Genomic DNA, 25,007 nt, shown 5'->3' on the forward strand with positions numbered 1-25,007 from the left:
AAAAAAAAAAAAAGGAAAGAAATAAACACAGGCATGTGTAGAGACTTGAGGCAGGGCTGCCCCTCACAAACCACAAACTATCCACAGTGCCAAGGAAGCCAGAAGCAAACACCCAACAGCAGGGAGTGCCAGGCGTGTGAGCCCGATGCTGAGAAACAGCTGTGGAGGGAGCAGGCGGGGGAAAGGGCGCCCCCTTGCTGTGGTGCAGGGCTGTTTTACCTCCCTGGGGTCTTCCTGCTGGGTGCCGCCTGACAGGTGAGGCTGAAGGGAAGTTTGCTGGATAACTAAACGGAGGCCGGAGGGAAGAGGGAGCGGGGAGGAGCTGGCCCACAGGAGCCAAAGCAGGCCTGACCCCACTGGTGCTGGACTGACTCGGGGACAGAGCCATTAGGGCAGCTTTCTCAGGCTGGATGAGCACTGGGGGCTGGGGGCTTGCACAGGCCCACCCACCACTCTGGAAACCTTCGCCCAGCAGGACCTGCTCTGCACGGTCATGGGCAGCCCTTCTCTGCTCTCCACAGCCACAGCCACAGACTCCATCTCAACCGCAGCCAGGAGTCACTGCTAACACCACAAAGAACCTGTTCCTGCACCAGCATGGGCCAGCTCTGGGGCAGGTGCCCAGGGCAGAGTCACCAGTGGCAAGCAGACAATGAACAATGGGCAAGATGGACAGACTGGACCCGCCATGCTGGATGATGTGGCAAGAGGAGCCCCAGACCACTGGCACAGACCTCCGAGCTGAGGGCAGCACCAGAGGTTGAAGCAGGAGCAGATGCAGGAACTTCGGGGCCAGGCTCGGGAACAGTGAGAAAAGCCCAGGCTAGAGCAAAGGAAGCCCTGATGGCACAGGCATGAAGAGTCAAAGTGCAAGAAATTTGCACAGGACGACGAGAGGCAGTTGCAGGCCAGACTGGGCCCTCAGAGCGAGGGGCTGCAGTCTCCATTAGCCTGCAGCTTCCCTCTGTCCCTTGGTAGCGACACCAGAGAAAGGTCTCCGCCTCCTGTGACACCGTGAGGGCCGCTGTGCCCAGCGCACAGCCCGCACACAGGGCAGGCCCAGCTGACTGCTGCCACTAACCTATGTCATCCCGGAGTGCCTTTCTCAAGAGCTCTCAGTGCTTACCTGGCGCTGGCCTGCCCCATCTTGGGTTAAATCAAAGTCTCTCTGGTGGCCAGGCGCGGTGGCTCACGCCTGTAATCCCAGGGAGGCCGAGGCGGGCAGATCACCTGAGGTCAGGAGTTTGAGACCAGCCTGGCCAACATGATAAAACCTCTCTATACTAAAAATACAAAAATGTTAGCCAGGCATGGTGGTGCAGGCCTGTAATTCCAGCTGCTTGGGAGGCTGAGCAGGAGGCAGAAGATGCAGTGAGCAGTGATCCAGTCGCCGCGACAGAGTGAGACTCCGTCTCAAAAGAAACGAAACGAAAAAAGCCTCTTTGGAACCCACAGAGGAACAGATCAATCTGGTCCTGTTAGGCTCCAGCCATGCGAAACTCCTAGCCACTGCCCACGGGGCGGGTGTGGGCCTGAAAAGACACAGGGCCGGGGGAAAGCTCTTTCTGCCCAGCAGCTCCTGGAGAAGAGCTACCCTGTGCTGGACACTCCTCCCCCTGCGGCGCCCAGCGCAGCCCATCCTTGGAGTCCTGGCTCACAGCGTTTCTGACCAGAGTCACAGCCTGAACCCAGGCAAGGGGCGCCTAAGTGGGAACAGCCTCTTCCCTGGGGAACCCTCCGGCTCCCCAGGGGACACGTCAGACCCGGAAGGGAGGGGCAGCGCCCCGGGCGCCTCCTGCTGCCCCGGGCACTGCGCGGCCACTGCCCCCTGACGGTCACGACCGCAAAGGCGCCGCGCAGGGCCCCGCTCCCCGAGGGGCCACCCGGCGACACGAACCCGGGTGGGAGCTGGCTCCTCCGCTGCACCCCCACAACTTCCCCTCTTCCCGCTCTTGCAAAGCCCCCGCAGAGCCTCGAAGGTGCCCCGCTCGTGCGGGCAGTCAGAAGGCGTTGTGCGCCGCAGCACCCCGAGTCCCGAGCCCTGGCCTCGCGGGTCTGGCAGGGCCGGACCCCGAGCCGAAAACAGACCAGCTCGCACAGTCGAGTAGGCACAAGGCCCGCTGGGTGCAGGAGACCAAGGGCCGCACCCAGTCGGGGCAGAAACCAAGGTCAACGCGGGGTGTGCGCCCGGGCTCCTCCCCGAACCCCGAGGAGCCTGCCCGCTGGCGCCAGGTCTGTCCCCCCGGCCGCCACGAGCCCGCGGGGCCCCGCCCGGCAGCTGGGAGGACCCGGCACCGCCGCGCGGCCTCCGGGCGTGGGGGACTCGGGCTCGCGGCGAGGACGGATCACCCGCCCGGCTCCGTCAGAGCTGCCGCCCGCTCCCCGCTCGCCGGTGGACTGGAGGCGGCGCCCACGCCTACCGGTCCTCGCACGCGGTCTCGCTCTTCTCTGCCTGACGGCCTGGCGGGTCTCGGGCCGCGGGTGGCGATGTGGGCGAGGGGGCGGCGTCCGCGTGGGCCGGGGGCGCAGCCATGGCGCCGGGAGGCCTCTCCACCGGCTTGGCCGGGCTGCGCGCGCGGGCCGCCGGGAGCTGGCGGTTCCCGCTCCCGCCCACCGCGGACTACAAGCCCCACGGGGCAGTGCGCCGCGCCTACCGCGGACTACAAAGACCACAAGGCCGTCCGTCGCGGACTACAAGCCCCATAAGGCCGCGCGGCGGGCACGCGGGACTCGGAGTTCGGCCGCCGCCCCCTGCGTCTCACCACAAACTCAGCCGCACAAAAACCCTGGAAAAAAAATCAATAAACATTTATTTGATACAGTCATTTCAGTACATACAGTGATGGCCCGTCCCCACGCCACTCGGGACCAGGGCGCGGGGCGGGGACGAGGACCGGGGACAGATGGTCACAGGGCGGGCGGGGCCCGAGCGCACCGTCGAAACATCTCGCAAATAAACACTTTGTAGATAGAATATATATGTATATATATATGGTTACACGTGATAGCTGGAGCCGCTTTCGAAATGCACTTATGTACCGAGAACTGGCATGAAAAACCCGGCCCGAGGCCCGAGGCCCGAGGCGCAGCGCGCAGCGCGCAGGGCGCGGCCCGCCCGGGCCAGGCTCGCCGGCCCCTTCCCTTCCGCGCCGCCGGCCGGGGCCCATGGGCACGCAGGAGGCAGCTCACCTGCGTCTGCACCAGCAAATAAAGTGCATCCCACTCTCGTGAGTGTCGGCCCGGCGGGTCGGCCCTCCCGGGCCCCTTCCTCTCCGGGCAGGGGGCGTGCGCGGAGCCCGAGGTAGATCTGCAGAGAGGGCCCCGACCGGGCCTCGGGCAGGGCCGGCGCCCACCACGCCCTAGGGGTCCGGCCTGCTGGTCCCTCACAGCGCTCCCGGGGGCAGGCCTTTGTGGGCCAGCGCGGGGCGTGGGCAGACCCTGCTGAGCTCCACCAGGGCCCTGCCCCTTGGGAGGTGGGCTCTGCAGACCAGCATGTGGGAGAGGAGGGCAGAAAGGAGGGGTCAGACCCAACAGCCACATCTGGCAGCAGCCCCCACGCCTACCTTAAAGACAAAGGGGCTTAAAGTGCTAACATCAAGTTACCCGGGACTCCCCTTCGCACACAGGGACTACTTGGGGGCTTTGGGAGCGTCCCGGAAACTCGCCCCCAGCAAAAACCAGACCCTCTTCTCTCCTCCCCAAGGGCCAGGTACCTGAGAGGCTGGGGCAGGCGCCACACCCTGCAGGTGTTCAGGTCCAACCTCCTCCCCCATTCGTCGCCAGGCCGAAGTGCACCCCTGCCAGTGCCTGCTCCCTTCCCCTCGTGAGGCTGCCCCAGCAGCAGCTGCCGGACCTTGACCTCCTCCAGCTCCAGCTCCAGCTCCAGCTCCAGCTGCACCAGTGCAGCTCTGGGACGCAGGAAGGAAAGCCTCCCCTGACCCTCTGTCGCTGGGTCACGTCCACTCCGTCCAAGCCTCCATCCTCTCATGAGGCCGAGGTGTGTGTGCGTTGGGGGAGTCCAGGTCTCCCACTCCCTCCCTAGCACATCCAGCCAGGGCTGCTGAGGGTCAGAGCCTTGTGACAGGAAGTGCACTGCAACCCAAGTCCCCAAAGTGCTCCTGGAACTTGTCTCCCTACCACTCCAGGCCGAGCCCAGTGGGGCCCCTTCTCCCTGGGGGACGGGTGAGGGCGGGTGCTGGGGGCAGAGGCAGTACCCAGTACTGCCTCCCTGAGCAGCAAGGGACCCAAACCCCAGAGGTCCATGCCCAAACCCCAGGGCCACCATCTGCACCAGGAAACCCTTAGCACCAAATGTCAGATTGTTGTGAGTTTTTGTATAAAAAACAATTTAAAAAAAAGGTTGTTACTTGTCACAGCAACAAGACTGGCATCCACTACACCCAGGAGACACACGCACACGGGCAAACATCAAAATTCACATCATCCACGGTCAGTGGGGATGAGCCCTCAGCCCACTCCCACCCACCCTGGAAAATGGCCTCCCACCAAACCCGCCCCCTCTGAGCCTCATCCTCCCTGCAATGCTGTGGTTGGAAGGCAGGGCCCAGGGAAGGAGCCAGAGGCTGTGGCCACCTCTTCCAGGCACCCCGGACTCCCTGCCTGACCCCTGTCAAACCTATAGACCCAGCCACCCTCAGGGCCACAAAGGGGCAAAGACACCTCTGGAGCTGCCACCAAACTGCTGTGACTTTGGCCAAGCCCCTCCCTGGCTGGCCTTCAGTTCTCATATCAAATGACCACACAACCAGAAACAATGGGGCAGGTTAAAAAAAAAGAGTGGGGAGGGGGCTCCCATGAGAGCTTGGCCACTGGGCCTACCCAGACTGGCAAACAGAAGGCTGTCTTCCCCCAGTGGCCTCTCAGAGCCAGGCCAGCTCTGCCCAGCTTCCCGCCCCACAGCCCAAGGGCTCCGGGAAGACCCCAGGGCCCAAATTAGTCCATCCCTACTCCATGAAGCTGTTCCAACCTAGGCCTGCAGTGCCCAAAGGCTGAACGCTGGAGGCAGAGCACACTCCAGGGGCAGCACCCCCAGGGCTGGTGGCTGTGTTAGAGGGCATCAAGCTCCTGCTGCCTTGTAGGTGCCAGAAGCAAAACCCCTCCCTTACCCCAAGCTGGGAGCACTACAGACAGGCCTGTGGGACAGGGCCTGAGCACAGCAGGGATTGCAGTGACAGGAGGGGCAGGGGGAGGGGGAGGGGACCAGGCCTGGAGAGGTAGAAAAGAGAAGCAGGGGGATCAAGTGGGTGGCTGAGGGTGGGCAGGAGCCGGTCAGCTCAGCATGGCAGTGGTCAGACGGGGGTCTGTCCTGGGAGGTAGCTGGGGGTGCTGGAGTTCCAGTGTTGGGGGAGGTGAGGCCAGGATGGTGGCTGCTGGCTGCCGGGTGGCTCAGGTGCCCTCACCAGCCCAGAACCACGGGTTACCAGGGACGCCTGAGCCTTGGGGAGCCAGGGTGTGGCCCCAGCAGGGCCTGAGGAAGCAGAGCAGGGGAGCCAAAGGCCATCCGCCTGCTCTGTACTGCAGCCCCCGTGGCACCAAGGCCCCAGACACATTCCCACCGGCAGGGGCCCCCCTCCCGGCTATTGCACTTCTCCTGGGCACACCTTGGAGAGCCCCAACCCAGGTGTGCCCTGTGGCAGCCTTAACAGGGAAGGGCCACCTTCAGGAAAGGGAGAGTGGCTGGCTGCCCCCTCTGGACGGATGAAGAGGCAGGGGTGGGGGAGAGAAACTGGAGGACGGAGGTCCTGGGGCTGGCCCTGCCCCGACGGAGCGCGGCGTGGCGGCTGCATGGGGGCTAGGCCCACCCACCAAGCTCACTTTTCAGGCGCCTTGCTGGCTCCCAGCTTCCGGCCAGTGGAGCCCCGGGCCCCCTTGTCCCTGCATCCCAGGGGCCAGTCGTCCCGGCGCAGGGGCAGCTTGGGCACAGGCTCCTCTGGGGGCCGTTCCTTCGGCTTTCGGCCCCGCTTCTTCCCACCTGCCAGATTTTTCTTCTTTTCCTTCTTGGGCACCAATGAGTCCTGGCTCCGGTGTTTCGGAGGTGGGTCGGCTGATGTTCGGAACCAGTTCTGGGGAGAGGAAAGCACTGATGTGGACACTGGACACTGAGCGCATGCGCCAGGTGTGGCCTGAGAGCTGAAGGCCTGGCAGCCTTTGGGGCCAGGCAGGCACCTGCAACCAGGCTGCCAGGGGCGGGACCGGTGGACACCCTCGGGGCGGCTCCAGCCTCCCAGTTCTCCCAGGGAAGGCGGACCCCACTGAGGAGAAACCACCAGATTTCTCCATGTTGACCGCTCACCCAGGCACACTCCATGCAGGCCACTGACCTCTCCACCCCCAAGGGGTGCCCAACCACGGCCCTGGCCCCTCCTGGTCTAGCCCCCAGCCACAGGCCCTGGTGATGGCCCTCGCACCTCTGCGTGGGTCTTGAGAATGTGGTATTTGACGCCACTCTCAGAGCTGAACTCCTTCGGACACAGCAGACAGTGGTACTTCCCCGCCAGGTGGGCCCCCTGCAATGCACGGGCAGGCCAGCCCCCAAAGGTGAGACCCGCCCCACCCCTTGGAGCACCTAAAGCACCCAGATCTGTCCTAAGCCCTTACTCATGGCTAAAGGGTCAGGGTCCGGGGTGGCCAAAGGAAAGCTGAGCAGTGCTGGGGACCATGCCCGAGAAGTGCCGGGTACCACTGGGTTGCCAGGGCTGCAGGGGTGGTGGGGGAGAGGGTCAGGAGAGGCAGGTGTCCAGGGGAAGAGCTACAGACCTTTGCTGAGCATCCCTTATTCCAAGGCAGTGTGCCCTCTGCCTGGATCGGGGTGCCCACTCACGCCCACATGGATGCAGAGCCCCAAGAACAAGATGAGGACCCACTGGCTTATCGTTGAGGCCAGGGGTCAGGGAGGTGTCCTAGGTTGGCCATCAGCCTCTGGCCAGTCTCTGGGTTCATGGAAGAGGCAGCCTAGTGGAAAAAGTAGGGGGCAGGGCAAGGTCCCAGAGTATTGTGGGGGGGCCTGCACTGGGTGAGCTGGGAGCTCTGATTGCGGCACCTGGCTGTGGGGTAGGCCCCAGAACTGACCTTGCTGCAGCTGGCAAGATGAGCCTTGAGTCCGGACACGCTGGAGTAGATGGCTTCACAGCACTGCGGGGGAGGCAGGCGTGGGCGAGTGGGCACCCCACACCAAGATACACCCCTGCCCTAGCCCAGGAGATCTCTGAGGCCTCTTTGAGGCAAGTGAGGGTGTGTGTGTCCTGGGGACTGGGCAGGCTGGGCATGCAAGGCCTGGGTGGGCTGGGCACCTCCTGCAAGGTCTCAGCCTCCGCTCCTGCCCAGAGGGCCACACCCAGGCTCTGTCCCTGCATGGCTCCCCACGCGCCCCACCCGGCTGCCTCCGCTCACATCGTTGGGACAGTTGACGTGGCCTTTCTCCTTCACTTCATTTTTCCACGCCTCTAGCAGCTGGGGGTTCAGCGTGGGGAGCCCCGGCCGAGTGTAGTTGAGCTGTGAATCCAATAGCAGCAGGGTGAGTCCCAAGCCAGAAGACACCCCCGCTGCTCTGACGCTTGCCTCAGCAGCAGGTGACACTCGCCACAGGGGGGGCAGCGGGCGGCCCAGGTCACAGGGGTGGCTGTGCCAAGGCTCAGGCCAAGGCAGGTCCTGCCCAGAGGCCACAGTGCTTCCCCACACCGGGCGGGCAGCTCACCCGCGCAGTCTCAGGTACGAGGTCGTCCTTCATGCGCCGCTTGGTCCAGTCGCGGGTCAGCTCGTCCTCCGCTATCTCCTGCAGGTGGAACACGGCCACCTGGGCCGACGTGCGGCGGACACGCCCACTTGGGGTCCGCTCCACACCCAGCAGGTCCTCAGCCTCGGGGGACTTGTCCGTGGGCTCCTCGGGGGGCTGGAGGGCATGGAGGCCAGAGTGAGCCACAGGAACAAGATGGCAAGAGGCAGGTCAGGTCAGCGCACAGTGGGCCACCCCAAAGGCCAGCGGACCTCCAGGCCTCACAGCGTGCTGAGGACATGACTGACGTAGCCAACCCCGGGGAACATGGAGGTTTCACCCTTCCACCTGCCAGGACACACATCTCGTACAGAGAGGGTGGGAAATGCAGGCGTTAGGCGGCACATGGACACACACAGCTGGTACCCAAAACACACGAACAAGCGCTGCGCCACAGCACGGGGCCACGGCAGAGCCACTCACGGGGGCCGTGTGCTCCGAGCGCACGTGGTAGTCGTGGCCGGCCTTGGATCGGTATGTCTTGCCGCAGTGGGCACAGGGGAAGGAGGGACTGTCCACCTCACAGGGCGGCTTCCCGCAGCGCCGCTGGTGGTACTGGTAGCCCATGAGGCTGGAGAAGGCAGCCCCACAACCCTGGGGGTCAGACCAGAGAACGGGTGAGTGGCCAGCAGGGTGCCCCCCCATGCCCCGCCCCCCCACCCCACCACCCCTGTGCCACCCCGCCCCACCCCACCCCTGCCCCACCCCGCCATGGCCCCCGCTGACCTCCTGGGGGCAGCGCAGCCGTCCCATCTGCTTCAGCACCTTGCGCAGCCGCTCGCGCTCCTCCTGCTCGCCCCCCTCAGAGGCCTCGGTGTCGGAGGGCTGGGGACAGTCTGAGTCTCAGTGACCCACCCCCACCATGGGGTCCTGCCCCGGCCCCACTCCACCCAGGTGTCAGGTCCCCCATCATCCAAGGTTGGGTGCTGGGGGCGCCATGGTGAAGGTGGGGCGAGGTCAGAGGTCACGCTGGATGGGGACTGGGCCGCGGTACCTTGGCGCTGTGCTCTGCCATGGTGTGGTAGTTGAGGCCCGCCTTGGACTTGAACTGCTTCTGGCAGTGCTGGCACTTGAGTGCATCCTGCAGCTGCAGAGGACCCACGTGTGGGAAGCCTGCCCACGGCTGGGCCTCCCTCCCAAACCTGTGCCTGTCACCAAACCCATTACGGCCCGCTGCCTTACCTTCTGACACACCTCCATGTGCTTTTTGAGCCCCACAAGAGTCTTCCGGGTGACCACGTTGCAGGTGGGGCAGACGGCTTCCCCGCGCTCGTGGATGGCCCGCTGCCACTGCTCCTCGGGGCCGCCTGTGGGCAAGGCAGGGGCCTCGAAGGTTGTGGGGGTCCTGGGTGCCCTGGACGCCAGGCACAGAATCCAGTCTCCACACTCAGCCCCATCCCTGCCCTGTGGGATCTACCCGCAGCCTAGAGCTGCCCTGGGCCCCTGCTGGGCAGCCCCTACCTGGGGCTGCGTGGGCCGGTGCCTCCTTGCTGACAGCGATGGGGGCAGCTGGCACCTTCTTCCGGACATCATCAGGGCCCAGACCCTCCTGCTTCTTGGAGCGGTGAACTCGGGCCTTGTCCTCAGCTTTGACCAGGCCTGTGGGCACACAGGGGGCGGGGTGAGGCAGGGGTGGGCTCAAGGGCTGTCCCTCAGTGGACACCCCCAGCCCTGGAGGTGCGCACAGGTGGGGGGTCTTACCTTTGAGCCCAAATGTCCCTGAGATGGATGGCTGCTCCCCTGTAAACTTCTTGGGTGTTTTCTGTTTCCTTCCTGACTCGGGGAGAGAAAACGGGGGCCAAGACTCTGGTCAAATAACCTTCAGGAGGCGGAGCCGGCCCCGCCCGCTGCCCCTGGGGCTCTCGTCTTACTGTGCTTTGTGCGCTCAGGGTCCTCCTCAGGTGGGGACACAGGGCCCGCAGCTCTCAGTGCCTCTGGGCCCCCTGAGGGCCTGCTGCCCGGCGACAAGGAGCCGCTGCTGGTGTCTGCACTCAGCTGGAAGGCCGAGCTCTGGCCCATGGTGGAGGGGCCGTACTCCCCGTTCTCTGGCCTGGCCTGCTTGGGTGGAATTGGGCAGGCATCCAGGCTGTCCGCAGCCCTGCACGGAGCAGGTGAGGTGAGGGCCAGGAGGGCCTAACTTTGGGCCCCATTACCACCAGGCCATGGCCAAGGAGCACCCCAACCTGGAATGAGCCCCATTACCTTTTCTTACCACTGCTCCTCCCTGTGGCACGAGGTGCTTTGTTTTCAGACTTGGTCAGCAGCACCATTTTGCAGGGCGGTGTGTGTCTGCTGATGGCAATGGGCCTGTTGACCGTCACCGGCTTGCTGACCACAATGGGCCTGCTGACTGTCACTGGCTTGGTAACCGGCATGGGTTTTGTGACTGTCACAAGCTTTGTGACCGTAATGGGTTTGGTGACAGGTACAGGTTTGGTGACCGGCACAGACTTGGTGACTGTGATGGGTTTGGTGACTGGCACGGGCCTGGTGACCGGCATGGCCTTGGTGACCGGCATGGGCCTGCTGATGGTGACAGGTTTGGTGGCCGGCACGGGCCTGGCGACCGGCATGGCCTTGGTGACCGGCATGGGCCTGCCGACCGAGACCGGCTTGCTGATGCCTATGGGTTTGCTGACACCCACGGGTTTGCCGATAGTGACAGGTTTGCTCACTCCGATGGGCTTGCTGACCCCAACGGGCCGGCTGATGGTGACCGGCCGGCTGATAGGCCCAGGCTTGGGGGCAGGCAGGGGCCGGTCCACGTGGTTCCAAGTCCGGTGTTTCTCCAGCTGGGTCTTAGAGGTGAACGCGGCCTCGCAGAAGGGGCAGGGGAAGGCCAGCCGATCTGAGATGGCACCCTGGGCAGGTGTGGACAGGTGTGGGACAGGGCCCCAGAGGCCTCTGCGCAGACACACCCCGAGGCCTCCTCTTCCCCAACCCACAGTCCCTTACCCCTTGGCACCGCTGGTAATGGTACTTGAGCCCGTAGATGCTGGGGAACTCCAGCCAGCACCCCGAGTTTGGACACTTCACCCTCGAGTGTGCCTTGAACTCATCCTTCCAGTCATTCATCAGGGAGAGCTAGGCGTGGGGAAAGGCGGCGCTGCTGACCTGCAGCCACCGGGGCCACCGCCAGCCCGAGCCCCAGACTCAAGAGCCCTCCCTGGGCCTGCAGGGCACACACACCATGTGAGCCCCTCAACCTCGGGACTGTGGTGGGAATTCAAGCCATTCCGGCAGTGGCCAGGCACAAGGCCTGTTCTGGGAGCCCACCAATGTGACCCCCGGAATCTCACGGCACATCAAATACAAAGCCAGGCCTCAGGAAGCCTGCCAGCCCAGTGCCCACACCTGAGGCATAGAGTTGGTACCAGATGTGCAGAGGACAGATCAGGTCAGGACAGTGGCTGGACAGGGAGAGCCCAGATGAGCCCCAGCATGGCCCTGATGGATAGGGAGACCCCAGGTGAGCCCCAGCGTGGCCCTGAGGGAGCTCACAGGAATGTCTCGGAGGGTCTGGGTCTCAGCTTTTGGCCGCCCCTTTTTCTTCCCTTCTGTCTTGTCGCTGGCTGGACTTCCTGGGTCAAAGCAGAGAGGGGCTTGGCCGGGCACTGTCTGTCCACCACGGACCACCGGCATCCCTGCAGCACACAACACAGCAAGGCTGGAAGCCATGCAGCACTGCCGACCGCTGGGGGCTGCCCAGGCCCACGATGAGCACCACTGTCCCAACACCAGGGCGCCGGGCAGGGGCTGCGGCCAGCTGGACAAGAACCTAGGGCCCTGGGCTACGTCCAAGGCAATGGTCCTCAGGAACTCCATGGCCCAGCTGGGTGCCTGGAGACAGGACGTCCGGGAGGTGGCCCGCTCCTACCACTTGCTGCCCAAAACCACCTGGAATCGACTTTGGTCCTGACTCCTCTTACCCATCTTTGGTGGGTCGTGCAGCATCGGCAGTCGGACCTCCTTTCGGCCGCCATCCTTCCCAGGACCACTCTTGCTGGACCCTGGGAGCCGACGGCCTCCAACACAGAAAGGATCCGTCATCTCTGCAGAGCAAGTGGACATTCTGTGAAGCCTGACAGGTCCCCTGTGAATACGTGGTGGGGCTCCTGGAGCCCCATCCTCCGCAGGCCCTCTCTGATCAGGGAAGAGGAGCTTGGCCTCCGTAGTTTTGCTCACATGGGAAAGCAAGTGATGAGGGCTTCGGACGGAGGGGGAGCTGCCTGTCAGGGTCTCCCCAGACAACCCAGGAGGCAACATCAGTTTGGAAGGAGCTAGTCCTGTGCTGAGACCCTCATCAACTTCCAGACCCCCTTCCTGACAGGTGTGCAGCCCTGAAGATGCTGCCGAAGCTGACGCACTCCTACCCAGAGCTGGGAGGGGTGTGTCCCCGGGAGAGGTGCCTGTGCAGGAGGAAGGAGGCTGGCAACATTCCTCCGGGGTCCAATTATGTCTCGGGTGATGGCTGCTGGCTCACAGGCTGCCTGGGCCCAGCGGGGGGGCCCAGCTTCTCACCGGGGCCCTCATCCCTTCCCAGGCAGACCTGATGCAATGCCAACCCACCCAGGCAGACACCCTTGCAATCCTCACCAGACGCAGATGGAAAACAGTTGATGTGGCCTGAGGACCCCTGGCCCACTCCGGCACTGCACCCAGCTCCTGTGCCCCCTTGGTGGCCTTGTCTCCAGGCGTGGATGCTGACCTGCCCCCCACCCCACCTCTCTCTGAAGCCTCTCAAGTCCCGTTTTCCCGTTTACTGACCCGCCACCACCACTTCAACCAAACCAGTCTCAGAAGCACCGGAGTGAGCCCAGGCTGCTGGCCAGAGAGAACTGCCCTGCTGCCCCAGGCTGGGCCCCCGAGGGTCTGTGCTGCTGCGAACCCCAACCCGAGAGCTGGGGAGCAGAGGAGATGCTGGGCCCAGCCCTGTGGAAAGGCCCTGGAAGGGGGTGGGACAGGAAGCAGGGTGAGGGCCGAGTGGGGAGGTGGCCCCTCCTGACAGCTTCTAATTAACTTGGATCCCAGGGGATGGGAAGGGGCTGCTGCGACCCGGAGGGCCAGAGAGCTGGGGTCAGAGGTCAGGACAGTCATCGCCCATTGCCAAGGGGGCGGCCAGTGTCGGGGACAAAGTTCTCTGGAAGGCCTCCCTTTGCAACTTCGAAAGGAGACAGGGCCGGCAGGAGTCATCCCGGCCCCTGACGACCCCGGTGGCCTGGGGTGCAGGTGCCTGCTGAGGCCCCGCGTCCAATTTTTTTGAAGCCTGGGCGAAGAATTCACAGTAGTGGGACCTGAGGCCAGGGCCGGCCTGGGGGCAGAGACGCGACTCGCGCCCCGGATGGGAAGGGGCTTCGGCCCTCCCGAGCCCAGCGGGGTCACCAGGCCCCGGCGCGGAGAGGGGGCCGGCGGCGCCGCGCGCAGAAGACGCCGGCTGCGGGGCCGCCGCGTAGGCCGCTCGGCCCGGGACCCCGGCCCAGGCCCGGCGCGCGGGGGAGCGCGGCCAGGGACGCGCACCCGGGGCCGGCCTCGCCACCCACCTGTCACCTGGGGCCGGGCGCGGGGCGCGGGCCTCGGCCTGGCCGGGCAGGGCCGGTCGCGGGCGCGGGGTGGGGGGGCGAAGGCGGTGAACCAAAATGGCGACTTTTTCTGGAGAAGGAGGAGGCAGGAAGACGGCGCCGGCGCGGGGCGCGGGGCTCGGGCGCGGCGGGGGGCGGGGGGCTCCGGGCCCGGCCCCCTCCCCGGCCCGCGCGCGGGGTCGAGATCGGGGCGCGGCGGGCGCCGGGGCTGCGGCCGAGTCGGGGCCGGGGCGCGGCGGGCGCTTACCTGAGGCGCCCAGCGGGGCTGCGGCCGGGCCGGGCCGGGCCGGGGCGGGGGGCGCGGGGCGCGGGGCGCGGGGTCCGGGCGGCGCAGGCTGCGCGCGGCGCTGCGCACATGCGCGCTCCCGCCCCTCCCACCTTTGACAGTTTTACTGCGGGGGGAGGGGGCGAACTCTCGCGTTATTCCCGCGGCCGCTCCGCGACGGGGGCGGCGGGGGCGGCGGGGGCGGCGGAGGGGGCGCCCCGCGCTGGCCCGCGTCCCCCCTGCGCGCGATGTCGCCCCCGTCGGCCGGTCCCGCAGCCCAGAGCAGCCAGTTCTGCAGTCCTGGGGCGGGGGCCGCGTTTTGGACCGCGGGGTAAACTGAGGCCCCATAGCGGGGCTGGGCGCTGCCCGGAGCCCGGCGCGCGGATTGAGGCGGCCTGTTTCCCGCGCGTCCTGCCCGGCGCGGCGAGGGCGGCCTTGGGGCGCGGGATCCTGACCTCTGGCCCTGGGGGCCGCGCACTGGCTGGGCCGCATTCGGCCTCTTTCCCGCTGCCCCCGCGGGGGTCGCCTGGCTCCCAGCAGCGCCTGGCGGCTTGAGGCCATGGGGCTTTACCGGGGTCACTGACCATTGGGTCAACCTCTCCCGGCTCTGGGGGCACTGGTTCTGGGTCAGTGCCCGCGCGTTCTCTGCGCCACAGCCGGGGCTTCTGCAGGGGACACCGGGGTCCAGTGTGGGCTGGGCGGTCCGGAGGTGACCGAGCACTGACAGCACGGGACTGGGGAATGAACGAGGCAGAGAAAGGCGTGCTCTCCTTGAGAGCACCGGGAGGAGGTCCGTGCGCCTTACCTGGGAGGCCCCACACCGGTCTGGCACAGGACCCACCAGAATTTCCCCCAGGAGAGCCTGCCCACCTTCCCTTCCTTCCTTCCCTTCCCTCCCCCGCTCCTCTCTCCCTCCCTCCCTCCCTCCCATGCTTCCTCTCCTCTGTTCTTTTCTTTTTCTTGAGATAGGGTCTCACTGTGTCATTCAGGCTGGAATGCAGTGATGTGATCTTGGCTCACTGCAGCGTCTACTACCTGGGCTCAAGCAATCCTCCCACCTCACCCTTCCAAGTAGCTGGGACTACAGGTGTGTGCCACCACACCTGGCTAAGTCTTAAAGTATTCGTACAGACGAGGTGTTTCTGTGTTGACCAGCCTGGTCTTGAACTCCTAGGCTCAAGCAATCTTCCTGCCTCAGCCTCCCACCATGTGGGCATTACCCACCACCTCCAGCTGGCAGGGCCATTCTTACCTGATCACAACACCCATCTCCCAGGGAAGGCCTCAGGCCTCAGGAGGGAAGAGTCAGGGAGACTCTGGGTTTTCCTCTTGTGCCTACAGAGCTTTTTTTTCTTTTGAGATGGAGTCTAGCTCTGTCACCCAGGCTGGTTTGCAGTGGTGCAATCTCAGCTCATTGCAACCTCTGCCTCCCAGCTTCAAGCAATTCTTCTGCCTCAGCCTCCCGAGTAGCTGGGAGGCATATGACAGCCACTATGCCCAGCTAATTTTTTGTATTTTTAGTAGAGACAGTGTTTCACCAAGTTGACCAGGCTGGTCTCGAACTCCTGACCTCGTGATCCACCCACCTCGGCCTCCCAGAGCGCTGGAATTACAGGCGTTAAACACTGCACCTGGCTAGCATTTATTTATTTTTTAACCATATGCATATATTACTTTTACAATTAAAACAGACTTTTAGACTGGGGTGGTGGCTCACACCTGTAATCCCAACCCTTTGGGAGGCTGAGGAAGGTGGATCATGAGGTCAAGAGATGGAGACCATCCTGGCCAACATGGTGAAGCCCTATCTGTACTAAAAATACAAATTAGCTGGGCGTGGTGGTGCACACCTGTAGTTCCAGCTACTTGGGAGGCTGAAGCAGAAGACTCGCCTGAACCTAGGAGGCCAAGGTTGCAGTGGGCCAGGATATCACCACTGCACTGCAGCCTGGCAACAGAGCAAGACTCCATCTTGAAAAACAAACAACAAACAGACTTTTAAAAGTTTCATAATGCCTCTTTTTGCATGCTACAAACATCCTGGACTCCTTAAAATTCATGTGGGCTGGAAATTGCTAGTCAGAAAATGGAGGTACAAAGTGTACCTCCTTCGCTGGGGTCCTTCCGGCCCAGTCGGCACCTTCTGCTGCCCCAGGAGAAAGCTCAGCGGCACTGCTGTGGGGCTGGGCAGGGAAGAATTGTGCCTTTCCTCGAAGGGGGCTGGGATCTGCTTCACTCAAGCCTGGCACAGAGCGGAGCACTCACACAAAGATGGGCTTTTGTGGAAGAGGCAGTCAGGTGGTCCTTCCCTTGGGAATCTGAGCCAGAGAGAGGCCAGTGCACACCAGTCTGCGTGACCTGAGGAGTAAGGACAGGACATTTCCCGCGAGGCTAGCGCCATTGTGTCCTTCGCTTGCTGACCTTTCCCCCTGGGGATAGGACCAGCAGGATTTCCTGAGGGCTGGTGTGTGTCCCCTTAGGTGCATCCAAGGTGGTCAGCTCTCCGTGTAAGCCTGGGTGTCCATACGTGCGACCTGTTTGGACATTGCCGTGTCCCATGCTGGGTGAGGCCAACGCCTGTGTGTGTGTTAGCGTCTGGGCAACTAGACATCAGGGTGCATGCGGACAGTGTGTCTGGATCTCAGCATATATGTATCTAGGTTGTGGCATGTCTCAGCGTCAGGTGCTGGTTGATGTCCATGTGTGAGAGGACAGTTGTTTTCTGTGTGCCGCTAGATGCCAGGGTTTTGTGTAATGCAGCCTGTTTGTGTGCGTCGGGGACATGCTGGGTCCCACCTGTTTCTATTTCTACATATTAGGAGGTCGTCGTGTGTCTGCATGCTAGTGTTTGTGTGTTTGTTGATGGCATGTTGTAGGTGGGCATGCTATTACGTACCTTTGTGTCTGTGTGTCTGGCCAACTGCATAGACGTGTTTGTGTTGGTGTTTGCTGGTGTCAGCGTCACTGAGTCTCTGTGTATGAGTGTCTGTGTGTGGCTTATGCCTCCGAGTTCTTTTTTTTTTTTTTTTTTGAGACAGAGTCTTGCTATGTTGCCAGGCGCTAGCCTGGAGTGCAGTGGCGCGATCTCAGCTCACTTTAACCTCCACCTCCTGGGTTCAAGCAATTCTCCTGCCTCAGCTTCCCGAGTAGCTGGGACTACAGGCGCGCACCACCACGCCCGGCTAATTTTTGTATTTTTAGTAGACATGCGGTTTCACCATGTTGGCCAGGATGGTCTCGATCTCTTGACCTCGTGATCCACCTGCCTCGGCCTCCCAAAGTGCTGAGATTACAGGCGTGAGCCACCGTGCCCGGCGCCTCTGAGTTCCTGTGTCTGACTACTGTGTGTCAGGGTGTGTGCTGTGATCTGTGTGTATTTAAGACAGGGTCTTGCTCTGTTGCCCAGGCTGGAGTACAGTTGAGTGGTCAGAGCTCACTGTGCCTTGAACTCCTTGACTCAAGGAATCCTGCAGCTTCAGCCTTCCAAGTAGCTGGGACTACAGGTATGCGCCACCATGCCTGGCTAGTTTAAAAAGTTGTTTTGTAGAGATGGGGTCTTGCTGCGTTGCACAGGCTGGTCTTGAACTCCTGGCCTCAAGTAACACTCCTGCCTTGATCTCCCACAGTGCTGGGATGGCAGGCCTGAGCCACTGAGCCTGGCCTTCTGTGTTCCTTACGTCAGGGCACTCACTGCTGACTTGGGAACCCCCAGCAGATGTTCAGTTTTTTGTTTTTGAGATGGAACTTGGTTCTTGTTGCCCAGGCTGGAGTGCAATGGCACGATCTCGGCTCGCTGTAACCTCTGCCTTATGGGTTGAAGCGATTCTCCTGCCTCAGCCTCCCAAGTAGCTGGGATTACAGGCGCCTGCCACCACACCCGGCCAATTTTTTATATTTTTCGAAGAGATGGGGTTCCACCACGTTGGCCAGGCTGGTCTCAAACTCCTGACCTCAGGTGATCCACCCGCCTCAGGCTCCCAAAGTGTTGGGATTACAGGCGTGACCCCTGCAACTGGCCAGATGTTCATGCTTTATCTCTGAGTGTGTGGATGGGACCTTATTGGGAAAAGGGTATTTGCAGATTGACTAAAGATCTTGAGATGAAGAGATCATCCTGTATTACCCAGGTGGGCCCCAAATCCAAATCTCCTAAGAGGGAAGCAGAGGGAGATTTGAGAGACGGAAGAGGAGGAGGTGATCTGATTACAGAGGTGGAGACGCCAGTAATGCCCACGAGCCTGAGCCCGAGTTCTCCGGAGGCCACCGGAAGCTGGAGAGGCCAGGAATCTCCCCAGGAGGCCCCGGGGGAGCTGGAGTTTGGACTGCGGCCTCCAGAATCGTGAGAGCACCCCTGGTGGTCCTGTGTCATGGCAGCTGCAGGACCCTCTCGCGTGTGCCTGGGCCGTGCCTTCCAGCGAGCGGGGCGTTGAGTCCAGCCCTGGGGGCCGCCCGCCAGGGTGCCTTTAGCCCCCTTTCCAGCCTCAGCGCTGGGGTGGCTCAGATGCCCCTGGAGGACGCGACGCCACTGCCCCCTGGTGGCCGCGGCTGCCCGGACGCCCTCTCCTCGCAGACCCAGCGCTTGGGAACCAACTTTATTTTTTATTTTTTTATTGTCAGGGCATAAAAAAGTGAGCACAAAACAAGGAAGATGAAACAGGCGTGCGTGGGGCAGAGCAAGACAGAGGAGGAGGGAGGGGAACAGAACCGGAGGGCCCCCTGGGCGGAGGCTGATGGTGGGCGGAATCCTCTCTCGGGCTGCCACACAGGACAGGGATGAGGGTTTCCCCCAGGTGGGGGCTCACGGGATGGGAGCGGTCAGGCCAGTTGTCCAAATTCTACCTGGGACCCGCAGTGACCAGCCTCGAGTCTGGAGGCTGACTGGGGGCTCAGCCTCATCTGTCCCTGAGATTTTCAGAAGCCCCGAGGGTATCGGGAGAGGGCAGGGGCGCAAGAGGGCAGGGGCAGCCAGGGCTGCCCTCACTGTCCTGCCAGGCAGCACCAGCCCCGAACCACCCAGGAAGGGGCTGCTGGGGCCTCTGGGTGGGTCTAGGGGGAGCAGCCCTGGGAAGGCCTCCCCCCTGAATCCAGGCCTTCTTGGGAAAGCGGGAATGGGAAGGCCCACACACAAGGCCCTAATTCCTTGAAGGTGGGAGTGGGGAAGAGTTTCCCAAAGACAGGGCAGGGAGCACTGCCGAGCCTGGGCCTGGGTGTGGAGCCACCCGGACAGGGCTGGGCCCTCGCTGTGCCACATTTTGTCTCTGGTGCTTGGTCAGTCTGGGCCTTTCTCTGCCTCACTTCTCATGAATAGAGGGGTGTGGTGAGGATGAAAGTGCTTGGCATGATCCTTTGGGTGGGTGCCGATGGCCGCTACTCTAGATGACGCCTGCTGGGCCCTGGCAGAGGCATGGGCACAAGCCACAGGGAGCCCAGGCAGCTCATGGCACCTGTGTGGGCCAACCTGGAGGTGATGGGGAACGGCTGAGAACTGGGCTGGGGGTGGACAGACAAGTGACTCAGCAGGTGATGGGGGACGGACATCGAATGGGGAAGGGCACGTAAATAAACAGACTCCCTGGGAGTCTGGGGGGACACCCAAACCGGCTCTGGCTCCAGGCAGCTGCCTCGAGTGCTGCCAGCAGCACCAGGGGAGGGCTTAGGCTCAGGTCCCAGGAGGTAGGGCCACACTCAAGCAGCCCTCTGCCCACCCAGCCCCAGGGCGCAGCCTGGAATGTCCAACCAGAGGCTCCTGGAGCTGGTGATCCTGGTGTTGTCTGTCCATTGGGCCGGCCTGGCCACCAGGGCATCCTGCAGGGTCCAGGAGGGGCTACGGGGCCAGCTCTGCCTCCTCCCTAGTCCTGGACTCTGGTCACAGTGCTGGGGTCTGGGGTTCAAGCCTCAGCAGCAGCTAGGACATTTTTCCAAAGGAAGCTGTGGGGTGGAGAGGGTGAGGAAGGGGTGGGGTCTTTGGTGTCATCTGCATTATGGCCTTTACTGGGGCCTGCAGCCACCCTCCTGAGGTCATCCCACCCGGCACTCAGAGGGGCTTCTCCATCAGCCCCCAGGCCTCTCTGGCACCTCACACTGACCTTGGCTGAGCAGCTGCAGGCTCCGCCCCTCCTCACGCACCTGCAGGCGGAGCACCTGCTGCAGCACCTCCTGCCTCTGCGCCTCCTGGGCTAGCCCCATCCTCTGCAGCTTCTCTGCATTCAGCCGCAGCAGTGCTCGGCCTGGGGAAAGGAAACAGGGACTGAGCGCAGGCCAACAGAAGCATCACGAGCCAGGGCAAGGCCGGCGCAGTGGTTCACGCCTGTAATCCCAGCACTGTGGGAGGCCGAGGTGGGCAGATCACTTGAGGTCAGGAGTTCAAGACCAGCCTGGACAACATAGTGAAACCCCATTTCTACTAAAAATACAAAAAATTAGCTGGGCTTAGTGGCTTGCACCTGTTGTCCCAACTAATTAGCTGAGGCAGGAGACTCATTTGAACCCGGGAGGCAGAGGTCGCAGTGAGCCGAGATCCTGCCACTGCACTCCAGCCTAGTGACAGAGTGAGACTCCATCTCAGACACAAACAAACAAACAGAGCCAAGGCAGAGGCCGGGACTGAGAGAGAAAGAGGGAGAGAGAGATTCAGAGAAACAGATAGAGACGTGGAGAGAGGCAGAGGGAAAGGGTGAAGAGCAAAAGGCAGAGACGGAGCAGAAGAAACCCAGGTGAAGACAGCACAGAGAGATGGGGAGAGACACAGAAAGAAAGGCAGAGAGGGCCGGGCGCAGTGGCTTACGCCTGTAATCCCAGCACTTTGGGAGGCCAAGGTGGGTGGATCACAAGGTCAGAAGATCGAGACCATCCTGGCCAATATGGTGAAACCCCGTCTCTACTAAAATAACAAAAAATTAGCTGGGCGTGGTGGTGTGCGCCTGTAGTCTCAGCTACTTGGAAGGCTGAGGCAGGAGAATTGCTTGAACCCAGGAGGTGGAGGTTGCAATGAGCCGAGATCACACCATTGCACTCCAGCCTGGGAGAGAGAGCAAGACTCTCAAAAAAAAAAAAAAAAAAAAAAAAAAAAAAAAAAAAAAAAAAAAAAAAAGGCAGAGAGGTATGAAGAAAAGATTCTGCAAAGATGAAGACCAGAGGGGAAGATGACTCAGAGGAAGATCTAGACAGACAAAACCCATAGTAAGAGAAAGGCCGGGGGTGTGGGGAGGAGGCGCTAGGAGGCATCCAGCCCCTCCCACAGCACCCTCAGCCCCGCTGTACCGGTGATGGCATGCTGTGTGAAGGCCTCCACGTAGACGAGGTAGTTGTGGGGACAGTGCTTCTTGAGCCACTTGCACACGTCCTGCTGGCTCCACAGGACCACGGGCCGGGTCAGGCCGCCCAGTGAGGGGCTCGTGTGGTACAGCCCATAGTGGTCAGAGTACAGCCGGCCCTGCAAGGGAGGGGCGTGGCAGGCAAAGTGAGGGTGGTGGAGAGGGAGGGCGGAACGGAGGCGGGTGGACTGGGTGCGTACCTGGGGGGTCTCTGTGCCCGGCTGCTGCAGGAGCTTGATTGGCCTGCTGCTGGCCGCCCTCTGGCTGCGGGAGTCATGCCACGTGAGGCTGGTGCCAGGTGTCCGAGGCAAGTGGCAGGGGATGCTCTCAGCTGACACCGTGTGCTCCAGGAGGGTCCGGCAGAAGTTGAAGTGGGCAGTGGCTGTGTGTGGGGGTGCCTGGTCAAGGCAGTAAAGGGCAGGGGCAGAGGCTTCCTCTGCTTGAGAGCCAGCTCCCTGCCCCATCTCCCCTACACCAGTTCGGAAATCACTTCCCCCGTGATGGGTTCCCAAGCCTCCGAAGGCAGAAGGAAGTGTGCAGGCCGTTTTCAGGACCTTCCCCAGCACAAAAGGTGAAGAACTGGAAACACCTTTCCTCTTGCACGTCTATAACCCTCACCCTGGGGAAGCAGGATGGATGCTGCTTAGACCGGAGGATGTGCCACTAGGGAAGGGAACCTAAGACATAGGTTCCCTAAGGCAAGAGGGGCTATCCTGGAACAGCCCTGACCGCACCCTTGCCTTGGGCTGGCGCACAAGCCTTGCACACATCACCCCAGACCAGAAGCGCACACACATGACCTGCTTTGAGGAAAGGCAGGTCCCAAATCTGGGGATATCGTCTGTGGTGGGGAATCCTGGCTGAGAATGCTGCCTGCCCATCGCCTTTGAAGGCACCCAGTTCACACAGCCCTATTTGGTGTTGGGGCCCAACTCACTATGGCTCATTGACTGCCTGAACTCTTGGCCAACTCACAAGCCGGGTTCCCTCCCCAAACACTCGCTGGGCTCTCCAGCTGTGCCACAGCCCACAGGGTCTGCCGAAAACCCAGCCCAGTTCTCGGCCGTTCCCCAGCACCTCCAGGTTGGCCCACACAGGTGCCATAAGCTGCCTGGGCTCCCTGTGGCTTATGCCCATACCCCCACCAGGACCCAGCAGGCTGACTCATCATCTAGAGTAGTGGCAGGCCCAGGACAACACCGGCTGTGTGAATGGTGGGCACGCACTGGCTATGGGTGGGTGAGCATAGGTATGTAGGATACGGCTATTGCTCGGAGACCCATGGGGATGCCCTGTGCTCCCTCTTCCTGCAGTAAGTACATTAAGGTGTCTCATCTGAGCTTTGTCTTATCTCTGGGGGCACTGCTGACCTGAGTCTGGGGGAGGCAGACATTTCGATCCAGGTCTTGTTTCATGGGGCACCCCACAACATTGTGAATGAATGAATGAATGAATGAATGAAGGCTCTGTATGGTGTCTGCAAGTGAACAGAGCCTGTGGGGAGGCAGAAGGTGGGCACAGGCCTGCCCCTGTCTTTACAGCACCCAGGCCCTCAGCAGGGCAGGTGAGGTTCCCACGCTGGGGTCCTCCCCTCATGTACCCTACCCGCCCCACACTCAGCCACCGACTCCACACCCAGGGCAGGGCTTGGGGATGTGTTTAGGAGGTCTGAATATCAGGGGAAACCCACATCCTACTCCCCGGTCCTCCCACCCCTGTAAGGCTTCTGAGACAACATCTTCCACCCCAATTCTTACAACTTTCAGGAACGGGACCCCGGGTGACCCCAAATTTGAGGTCTAGGGTCAGCAGAGGGTGTGGCCAGTGGGCCACCGCACCCGAGGTAGCCTCTAGTGCTGTGGGAAGACTTATTCTAAGCCCGCGCCTTCCAGCGGACAGGCGCCGTGGTCTCCGGGCTTTGCAGGGCCTGGAGCGGTCGTGCTGGTGCAGGAGCGCGCAGCAGCCGCGGGAACCCGTCCGACTCCTCCGCCTGCGCTGCACCTGCCCCGGGCAAGCCGGCTCCGCCCATTTCCTGCCCGCATTCCGAGAGTCCAGTCTGTCCCGCGGCGGCCCGTGGGTCCCTCCCGCCCTAACGCCAAGATTCCAGAAGGAGATGGGGCGAGGACACCCGGGCCGGCTGTGACCTCGGTCCCCTCTCGGCCCCACGGCGAAGGCTCGGAGGGTTTTCTCCGCATGAAGGAAGAGGTGACCGAACGCAGTGCCGCCGAGGACACAGGCGCCCCGGCTTGTCACCCGCTCGCCCCCAGCCAAGGGCGCGCTGACCGGGCCTGAGGCCGGCTGCCCCCCAAAACAGGACAAAGGCCACGGGGACCCCGCTGGGCCGAGACGTCCTCCGAACACCCACGGCCGCCGCCGCTCCAAGCCCGCCGGGTCCCGCCCCCCGTGCCTCTGGGTCCCTGCGACCCCCGCCCACGACATCCCCGCGCCCGGGTCCAGCCCCGCTCACCGTCCACATCCCGGCGCTCCCCGAAGTCCGCGCGCACGGCCCCGGCGCGGCCTCGCGGGGGGCTCAGCTTGGACCTCAGCTCGGTGAACATGGGGCCCGGGAGCCCGGCCCGCGCACACGCCCCTCGCCGAGTGCAGGGCGGCCGGTGTGGCCGGCGGGGAACGCGCGCCGCCGCCCCGCCCCGCCCCAGCCGGCCCCGCTCCCGAGCCGGTCCCCGCGGTCCGCGAGTCTGCGCGGCGAGGCACCTGCTGCCGAGCCCTGTGTGCCGGGCGCGCTCCGGGAGCTCCGAGGTGTGTCGGCGGCGCGCGGGCCTGCGTGCGCCAAGGCTGTCCGCCAGGGCGAGGGGCGTCCGTGCGCCCCCGGGCGCGGCTCCGCCCAGGAGAGGCCCCGTGCACCTGCTGGGGGTCCTCTGAGGTGCTGCCCCTCAGTGCGTAGGGATGGGCTGACGGGCATCGTGCGGGGCCTTCTACCCACAGAGCCAGGAGAAGGGGCAGATCAGCCCCTCCCACACACTGCCCTCGGCCTCCTGCCTCTTCGCTCCCCCTCGAATGGGCACCCGCTTCCCCGGAGAAACCAGCTTGACACTTGCTTACCGCCCACCCCACTGTGAACATTAGGGTGACTGTCCCGTCCCTCTGCAGCCCCAGAACCTGGCTCAGTGCCCGGGGGGGCGGTGCAGTGCTCTGTAGCTGAAAGGGGCTTGGCTGGAGATGGGGCAGAGGGGAACTCCAAGGCGGCTGCAGCAGGCCGGAGCGATGTGTTTGCTCCAGGACTCCAGTGAGAAGCGCTGGGCCGGGCTGGGCTGTGGTTGGCTTGCTCTGCCCAGGAGCCTAGGTGCTCTCCCTGGGTGTATGCAGGGGCTCTGGAGGATGTCTTACAGCAGAAGGAGCAGAAATGCGTGCACCCCAAACACGAGCACACGTGACCTCAATGTGCGCACACCCCACTAATCCACACACGCAGAATTCACCCACATGCTTGACAGCCATGTTCAGGTACTGACGTGTTCCCGACAGGTCAGCTGCGGTTATTTCGTAGATTAGCTCTCCGGGAGCTGAGAATGTGGCCCTCACCAGAATGTCCAAGGCTTGCTGGGGGACGTGGGTGGGGTCTCTAATCCCGCTGGAGGCACAGATGCCTGAATGGGGGCCCCAAAATATGAATGCTAAAAGCATAGGGCAGCAGCGTGCGCACAGGACGCCCACAGGCAGGTGTGCCCACAGGCAGATGTGCCCATAACCAGTGCGCACAAGCGCTACACAACTGCTCGGGGTGCAGCTCCACTCCAAAGTGATCCGGGCCCGCCGAGGGCGGCGGCGGGAAGCTGGGCTGGCTCAGAGGGAGGGGACCATGGGCCCTACTGGCAGACGGGTCTCCTTGGGAATGCATCAGAGCACTGGGGAGGCAGCGAGGCCCCAGGCTCAGCTTTTGGGGCCGCCCCAGGAGCCCGTTCGGGTCCCAGCGCACGCTCGGCCTCGCTCCTCCCGCCCCGCCACGAGGAGGCGCTCCCGCGCACGCGCCTGCCGTGTCCCCGCCCCCTGGCCGCGGCCGGAAGTCGTCAAGGAGCGCGTCGGGGCTTCCGCCCGGGGAG

At 63.1% G+C, this 25,007-nt stretch overlaps 3 protein-coding genes across 14 annotated transcripts in view; all 3 read right to left on the reverse strand.

The window, feature by feature from the left end:
* Nucleotides 1–2,630, reverse strand: part of UCKL1 (uridine-cytidine kinase 1 like 1) — a 14,785-nt gene extending 12,155 nt beyond the window's left edge. For 3 of the 5 annotated variants that reach the window (XM_017515636.2, XM_017515637.2, XM_037733910.1), the window contains exon 1: nt 2,421–2,569. In XM_017515636.2, the coding sequence (XP_017371125.1) occupies nt 2,421–2,533 (113 nt within the window). In that variant the 5' untranslated portion in view covers nt 2,534–2,569. Of the gene's footprint in view, nt 1–2,420 lie in introns of all 5 variants that reach the window. The other 2 variants (XM_017515638.2, XM_037733911.1) reach the window with 2 other exon arrangements.
* Nucleotides 2,631–2,787: 157 nt separating this feature from the next.
* Nucleotides 2,788–13,668, reverse strand: ZNF512B (zinc finger protein 512B). 7 transcript variants are annotated; one of them, XM_037733906.1, is made up of 19 exons: nt 13,619–13,668; nt 11,722–11,844; nt 11,294–11,436; nt 10,748–10,876; nt 9,995–10,653; nt 9,664–9,890; nt 9,494–9,565; nt 9,254–9,391; nt 8,975–9,099; nt 8,787–8,879; nt 8,519–8,617; nt 8,216–8,386; nt 7,715–7,909; nt 7,411–7,512; nt 7,090–7,152; nt 6,429–6,527; nt 5,943–6,083; nt 3,438–3,797; nt 2,788–3,406 (listed from the first exon to the last, which is right to left on the reverse strand). In XM_037733906.1, the coding sequence occupies exons 2-18, from the start codon at nt 11,840–11,842 to the stop codon at nt 3,630–3,632; spliced, it is 2,745 nt and encodes a 914-aa protein (XP_037589834.1). In that variant the 5' UTR covers nt 11,843–11,844; nt 13,619–13,668; the 3' UTR covers nt 2,788–3,406; nt 3,438–3,629. The 7 variants fall into 7 exon arrangements, with proteins under 7 accessions (XP_037589834.1, XP_037589833.1, XP_037589836.1 ...); XM_037733905.1 differs by having other exon boundaries at nt 11,722–11,864; nt 13,619–13,650; XM_037733908.1 differs by lacking the exon at nt 13,619–13,668 and adding an exon at nt 13,333–13,349.
* Nucleotides 13,669–18,214: 4,546 nt separating this feature from the next.
* On the reverse strand, nt 18,215–23,674 carry SAMD10 (sterile alpha motif domain containing 10). 2 transcript variants are annotated; one of them, XM_017515645.1, is made up of 5 exons: nt 23,417–23,674; nt 21,150–21,331; nt 20,897–21,068; nt 19,723–19,863; nt 18,215–19,564 (listed from the first exon to the last, which is right to left on the reverse strand). In XM_017515645.1, the coding sequence occupies exons 1-5, from the start codon at nt 23,505–23,507 to the stop codon at nt 19,542–19,544; spliced, it is 609 nt and encodes a 202-aa protein (XP_017371134.1). In that variant the 5' UTR covers nt 23,508–23,674; the 3' UTR covers nt 18,215–19,541. The 2 variants fall into 2 exon arrangements, with proteins under 2 accessions (XP_017371134.1, XP_017371133.1); XM_017515644.2 differs by lacking the exon at nt 23,417–23,674 and adding an exon at nt 22,320–23,307 and having other exon boundaries at nt 18,221–19,564.
* Nucleotides 23,675–25,007: the final 1,333 nt, after the last annotated feature.

The sequence above is a fragment of the Cebus imitator genome, unplaced genomic scaffold (genome assembly GCF_001604975.1).
Source record: "Cebus imitator isolate Cc_AM_T3 unplaced genomic scaffold, Cebus_imitator-1.0 Scaffold555, whole genome shotgun sequence".
Lineage (NCBI taxonomy): Eukaryota > Metazoa > Chordata > Mammalia > Primates > Cebidae > Cebus > Cebus imitator.

Excerpts from the sequence above, each read along its gene's own strand:
- ZNF512B (XM_037733905.1), bottom strand. The coding sequence starts at position 11,863 with ATGTCCACTTGCTCTGCAGAGATGACGGATCCTTTCTGTGTTGGAGGC. Across the intron at positions 9,891-9,994 it reads AGGAGCAGTGGTAAGAAAAG|GGCTGCGGACAGCCTGGATG; the intron begins GTAATGGGGCTC and ends TGCTCCGTGCAG. Across the intron at positions 9,566-9,663 it reads CCCTGAGCGCACAAAGCACA|GAAGGAAACAGAAAACACCC; the intron begins GTAAGACGAGAG and ends TCCCCGAGTCAG.
- SAMD10 (XM_017515644.2), bottom strand. The coding sequence starts at position 22,545 with ATGAGGGGAGGACCCCAGCGTGGGAACCTCACCTGCCCTGCTGAGGGC. Across the intron at positions 21,332-22,319 it reads TCTGCCTCCCCCAGACTCAG|CCACTGCCCACTTCAACTTC; the intron begins GTCAGCAGTGCC and ends CCCCACACACAG. Across the intron at positions 19,864-20,896 it reads CACACAGCATGCCATCACCG|GCCGAGCACTGCTGCGGCTG; the intron begins GTACAGCGGGGC and ends TCCTTTCCCCAG.